This window comes from Chiloscyllium plagiosum, chromosome 42, assembly GCF_004010195.1.
Source record: "Chiloscyllium plagiosum isolate BGI_BamShark_2017 chromosome 42, ASM401019v2, whole genome shotgun sequence".
Lineage (NCBI taxonomy): Eukaryota > Metazoa > Chordata > Chondrichthyes > Orectolobiformes > Hemiscylliidae > Chiloscyllium > Chiloscyllium plagiosum.
This window is the reverse complement of record NC_057751.1, coordinates 14,839,290-14,845,937: the sequence shown is the minus strand read 5'-3', so window position 1 is coordinate 14,845,937 and position 6,648 is coordinate 14,839,290. Positions and strand designations below refer to the sequence as shown.

At 52.9% G+C, this 6,648-nt stretch overlaps 1 protein-coding gene across 1 annotated transcript in view; it reads right to left on the bottom strand.

Moving 5' to 3' along the window:
* gpat4 (glycerol-3-phosphate acyltransferase 4) overlaps positions 1 to 6,648 on the bottom strand; it is a 44,087-nt gene that overhangs the window by 7,716 nt on the left and 29,723 nt on the right. The window contains exons 7-9 of the mRNA XM_043681566.1: positions 5,849 to 5,964; positions 5,044 to 5,099; positions 156 to 241 (exon numbers count right to left, since the gene is read on the bottom strand). Coding sequence (XP_043537501.1) covers positions 156 to 241; positions 5,044 to 5,099; positions 5,849 to 5,964 — 258 coding nt within the window. The remainder of the gene's footprint in view (positions 1 to 155; positions 242 to 5,043; positions 5,100 to 5,848; positions 5,965 to 6,648) is intronic.

Below are 6,648 nucleotides of genomic sequence, written 5' to 3'. Positions count from 1 at the left end.
GGGGCAGGGGCGAGGGGGAGTGGGGAGCAGGAAGAAGAATAGTGCTCATCCTCCTGCACAGGGACTGATGAGAAAACCCAGGAGTATTGGCCCAGAGACTCCACAAAGGCCGAGTTGAAGGACGAGAGCTGTGATGGGCCCAGTCATGCTCTTACCTTAATGGCGACAGGGTAAACTGTGGCTCCAATCTCAAAGCTTCCCTTCTTAAACATCATCACCGAGGTGTTATTGATACATGTTCCTGCAGAGACAGACACCCAGTCAGGCAGCACAACACACAAGTCAGCAAAGACCTCCCATCCCAACTAACACACTGATTACATTTTCCATGACCCCATCTACCCAGTGCGCAGGAGGCTTGGCGTTCTGTTGCTTTTCATTCTCTCTCTCTCTCTCTGTACATACAGCTCGTGAGCAAACACTGCCTGAGGCACGATCATCTGGGTGCACGGTCTCTGTTTCAGCTCATCAAAATCCATATTGTCTTTCGTTTCCTTGTGGCTCCTTTTCAAACAAGGAATCGTGCGGCAACCTGAATTCACTTACGCCCGAGATCTCGGGTGTCAAACTGTCTTCATTACGATCAGACACCGTTGTGGAGATTACGTGTGTCCCAACTGAATCTGTGCTGCCCTCGGCTAAATCACTCCTTCCCCATCACACAGCTTCTGAAGGGAGTATCGTCCTGTGAAATGACATTCTCCCAGGGAGGCTACACCTGAACAGAGACGTTCCAGTTTAAGCCAGGGAGGGATTACCGGCCAGTGAACCCTGGAGAGGAGGTGGGAAAATAAACCAAGCTGGACCACCCATAATACAGAATCCATAATACTGCATCAGTACTTACTGAGGCTCTGTACGTACTCTCGCAACAGTCTCTTACCACAAACACGGACCCATACAGTCATAGCCATTCTGCCCATGCTAGCCCTGTGAAGGAACCACCCAATGCCATTTCTGCTCCCTGCCAGGAACACTGTAAATACTCCGTTGCTGAGGGAAGCTCATGTTCAACACTGACCAGTCAGCCTTTCCACAGTGAATGCCAGATCATCAGCACAGGCTGACTGAGCCACAAATAGATCTGATCTCCCGCCTTGGTTCCTTTGTAAGTTATCTCCAATCCCTGACCTTCAGCTAAAGCAAAATCCCCAGGACGCTGGAAATCTGAAACAAAGGTGCCAAGTGTTGGAGGCACTCGGCAGGTCTGGCTGTATCTGGGGGAAAAACAGAGTTAACAGTTCAAATCCAGTATGACACCAACCCAGGAGTCATACCAGACTCCAAAACGTTAACTGTGTTTCTTTCTGCACTCATGTTGTTTGGTGTTTACTGTGTTGACAGTGACTTCTCGTTCTTGACCCCTCACTGTATTGAAACCTCACCCTCGAAGCAAGGAGAACAGTCCTTCTGTACCCAGCTCCCCCTGAAACAGAGTTCCCTCATTCCTTGTCACTCTCAGCGCTTTCTGCACTCTGACCTTTACCCTCAAAATATTTCTGACTCGCGCAAGACCCCCCCTTCTGTGCTGTCAGCTGTGTCCTGCCCGAAATGTCGACTCCCCTGCTCCTCGGATGCTACCTGACCTGCTGTGCTTTTCCAGCGCCGCACTCTCGCTGCTCTGACCCTCCGGCATCCGCAGTCCTCACTATCGCCTGGCCAGGTTCAAGTCCAGTCCAGTCCAGGCATGACTGCAAGGTGCTAACCCAGGACAGGGACTGGCTTCTTGCAAAACATGAAGTGACCCACAGCAGACAGAGACTGACTCTGGACAAGTCCGGGGAATTCACAGACTGAAACGTTCAAAGAATATCAGGAGGAAGACTGCAAGACCAGATAGGCCAATGGGCTGAGAAGTGGCAGATGGAGTTTAATTCAGATAAATGCGAGGGGCTGCATTTTGGGAAAACAAATCTTAGCAGGACTTGTACACGAGGGAGTGTTGCTGAACAAAGAGACCTTGGAGTGGAGGTTCTTAGCTCCTTGAAAGTGGAGTCGCAGGTAGATAGGATAGTGAAGAAGGCGTTTGGTATGCTTTCCTTTATTGGTCAGAGTATTGAGTATAGGAGTTGGGAGGTCATGTTGCGGATGTACAGGAGGTGACCTTATAGAGGTTTACAAAATTATGAGGGGCATGGATTGGGTAAATAGACAAAGTCTTTTGCCTGGGATCGGGGAGTTCAGACCTAGAGGGCATAGGTTTAGGGTGAGAGGGGAAAGATATAAAAGGGACCCAAGGGGCAACGTTTTCACCCAGAGGGTGGTACGTGTATGGAATGAGCTGCCAGAGGATGTGGTGGAGGCTGGTACAATTACAGCATTTAAGAGGCATCTGGATGGGTATATGAATAGGAAGGGTTTGGAGGGATATGGGCCGGGTGCTGGCAGGTGGGACTAGATTGGGTTGGGATATCTGGGACAACATGGACGGGTTGGACCGAAGGGTCTGTTTCCATGCTGTACACTTCTATGACTCTAAGTGATGCACGGATTCAGGGAGACATGGGGTGAGATTGAGCTGCCTCAGTGCTGAACTCCCTGATGGTGCAGGCCGGCTGGCAGCAGCAGTTACTGAGCTGAGGGAACATATCAAATGTCAGACGGCAAGAAACGTGTCCGCATGAACAGGCTGTTGAATTCACTTCTGCAGGCAGCAGTTAGCCCAGAGAGAGTGCCAATGTTCATTGTGAAACAAGAAATGAAGGGTGCTGAAAGGTGGGAAGAGGTTTCCTTTTGTACTGGAGTGCAGTACTGGGGCCTGACCTTTCAGGACAGACACACACACACACACACACCCCCCTCCCCCTCGCTCGGAGGGTTGAGAGACTCTGGAACAGAAGGCAGTGCAGGTGGGGGCAAGTGGCAGGTCCAGCATTGGGGCTATTGAGGAGACGGAAATGTGGAATCGATAAAGGAACAGCTGGGCAGTGACCTTTCGGAGGAGCCGAATGGACGGCATCTGCTCTGATTCTGGATGCTGGTAAATGTGGGACCGAGGTGAGACCGGTGGTGAAACAGCCCCGTGTGTACTGTCACCCCAGTCCCAGCTGAGATCACGGCCCTCGCTCTGCCAACAGTGTGTGTTGAGTCCAGGCAGGGGCCAGAGTCCTGGAGGGGAGAGTCCCTGCTCTTGGAGTCAGGCACTGGGAGGCTGTGTCTGCCTATGCGAGACCCTCTGCCATCCTCAGCTGAAAGCCTCCATCAGTGCTGGGGGAGTCTGCTTTCACTGGGAGGAGCTGGACCTCAGTGCCAGGCAGCCATTTGAGGGAAGGAGGGAGAATAGGAAATCGCGGGATGGGGAGGTCACCAATTTCCCATTGAAAAACGCTCTCCAGCCGCAGCCGTCAATCACTCAGCAGAGAGTCTGTACAAAGGCTAGTCCTTTCACAGAGATTTTCACAGCTCCACCATCGGGCAATCTCAGAGAGTCTCTCTCCAGATGGTTTGTGCGCACCGACAGAGAGCTGTATTAGCAGTGGATTTTAGCAGGCTGCAGTTGGACAGCTCAGGCAGCACTGCACCACCTGGGCAGGTCCATCACCAGCCTGACACCAGGAGTGACACACAAACACCCTCCGCTGTCCATGTGGGAATCACACCCCAAAAGCAGCCAGCTCAGCACCAGCAGCAGCAGCAGCACCCTCCCATCAGGCTGGGAGGGCAGCTGTAACCTTGCATTTCCTAACAGCCTGGTTTCCTCGTGTCGCTGGCCTTGGGTGTGAGTTCAATAACAACCCTCGCTACAGAGCCCAGACTGTGCAGGGAATGGCTCCCATCAGAGATGGCGTCGTAACGAAGCCAGCTATTGCCATCCGTACTCAGCTCTGACCACGTGTACAGGGGAGCCCTGCTTCATCAGTCTCAGACACTCAAACAAACAATTCATAAAAGGCTGAATCAGGACAGATAAACGCCAGCGAGAGCTGGTCTCTCCAGCAGGGCTGGCTCACTGCATATGCATCGCTACATGGGTACAGCACACAAGGGTGGCCATTCAGTCATTGTGACTGCGTGCTGGCACTTGGAATCAGCGCTTGACCCAACGTCACCCCACCCCCTCCCCTACCCCACCTTCTCCCTACTCTTCTGCCATACATTCTGCCGACTCAGGGCATTATTGGACTCCCTCCCCGAAAGCCTTGGTTGAACCTGCGTTTCCCCCCCCGCCCCCGTGCACTCCCAGGTGGGGAATTGTCTGAAGGTATTTCTCCCTCCCGTCCCCAGTGCTAAAATCCTCTCGCGAGTGCACCTTTTCATGATTCCAACACCACCCCTCAATCGACTCTGTCCTGACCCCTTCCAGATACCGAAGGCCCCGATCGACTCTGTCCTGACCCCTTCCAGATACTGAAGGCCCCGATCGACTCTGCACTCAACTTCTTCCGAGTAATGTGGTCCCCAGTGGTGCCAACCTCTCCAACCAACTGCAGTCGCTCATCTCTGGCACCATCCTCGTCAGTCACCTCTGTGGACATGCTTTCCTCATGTGCGCTGCTTGCAACTGGGCGCAGTCTTCCAGTTGTGGCTGAACTCGTGTCTGCCAGGAATTGAACATCACCTCCTTCCTCGCGCTATCCCATGTCCCTGTGCATCATGCCGTCTGCTTTCAGAAATATTCTTGGACATCTTTCCACTCCCCCTTGGAAAGTTGTGCCCTGGGTTTCGTACTGCCTCTCCTCATTCTCCCTCCCTCGCTTTCACCCATCTCTCTCTCTCTCTCTCTCTCACAGCATTAAACTGCATCTGACACCTGTGTGCCCACTGCACTGACCCCCTCACAACACACCCAAGGTTCAGAGACCACCCTGCCAGGGTCATTCGGACCCAAGGCAGCTCAGGCATGCAGCACGACACTGAGCACTGGACAGGAATCCAATTGGGGAAATTCTGGTCTGCACAGCTTTGCAACTGCCTCTCCTTCCCCACGCAGGCTTCAAAGCAGTCTATCAGTTCACAGTGTCGTTTATCGTCACGTCCCATTACCGGCTGCTGCCAACAGGAGACAGCCCGTGGTACCAAACCGGTCAGAGCACCAGCACGTACCTTCTGGGAAAATCAGGATTGGGAGCTTGGCCTGGTCTCTCACATGTTCGCTCAGCCTATAAATACAAAACAAGCAGGGTTGGCCTTCGGGTGAGAGATAACCATGCGCATTCTCCTCGCTGTTTTGGCTCTTGCAATGTCATGACTGCTGGCTCGGTCAGCATTTATTCCCCAAACCCCCAACCGCCCCCGTTGTGAAGGTGGGGGGGGTGAGCTGCCATCTTGAACCGCTGCAGTGCCGTGTGGTGGAGGGACCCCCCACACACTGCGCCCTGAGGGAGGGAGTCCCAGGATTCTGACCCTGAAGGGACGACCGATATATTTCTGACTCGCGGACGGTGAGGGCCCCAGAGGGGAACTTGCAGGGGGTGGTGTTCCCATGTCTCTGCTGCCCCTTGCCCTTCCAGACGGAAACGGCCGTGGGGTTTGGAAGGTGCTGTCTGAGGAGCCTTGGTGAGTTGCCGCAGTGCATCTTGTAGACACTACACACTGCTGCTACTGAGCATCGGGGGGGGTGGAGGGAGTGGATGTAGGGACAATCAAATGGGAGCTATTTTGTCCCTGGACAGTGTCGAGTTTCTCAAGCATTTCCATCCAGCTGATGACCATGGTGTGGGCCAGTCAGATCTCAGACACATTCAAAAGGAAGTGAATTTTTTTTTAGTCAGTCCCCATCTCCCAGATCCCAATGGGAGAGCTTCGTCAAGATTTTACTCTGCACTCCATGGATAATGCTATCCCAACAAGGAGCCGGAAGGATGAGACAGTAATCAAACCTCTGGAATCATTCTTCCTTGGTTCTCACCTTCGTGCGACGAGGTTGCGATCTCGGACCTCTGACCTTTCGAACCAGATATGAGGACAAGCTTTGACCATGGCTCTCTGAATGACTCCCATCAGCCCTCCATGAATCTGGCCAACCTATTAAAACACACAGAGGGTCAGCATTAGTCCCAAGCAAGGTTCTCATCTGGTGTGGCTCCCAACTTTGCTCTGTCCCCCAAATCACGTTACACGCTGAGTCACGACAAATAACCCTCTCTTCTCGAGTGGCGTCTATTTCAGAAAGAAGGGCAGTTGGGGTAAAGCAGGAAGTGTACCGACCAGTGAGACCAACATCTGTGGTCAGGAAATGATTGGGGACAAGTCTGCCAGACAGAATCTACATCCACTTGGAGAGGCAAAGATGTGTGAAGGATTGTCAGTACAGTTTTGTAAAAAGTGTTTCCTTCATCTCTTGCTGAATAAATTGGATTGGACTTTGAGTAACTGAGTCGATGAGGTTTCTTGACGTGGTCCTTGTGGACTTCAGTTGGTCTTTGACAAGGTGTCGAGGTCGACTGACCAAAGGAAAAAGCGAGGACTGCAGATGCTGGACTATCAGAGCCGAGAGTACAGCAGGTCAGGCAACATCCGAGGGGCAGGAGAATCCACCTTTCGGGCATCAGGCCTTCGTCAGGAATGAGGCTTGTGGGCCGGGGGGGCTGAGAGGTAAATGGGAGGGGGGTGGAGGGAAGAGGTAGCTGAGAAAGCGATCGGTGGCTGAAGGTGAGGGAGAAGGTGATAGGTCAGAGAGGGAGTGATGGACGGGTCAAGAGGGCGTTG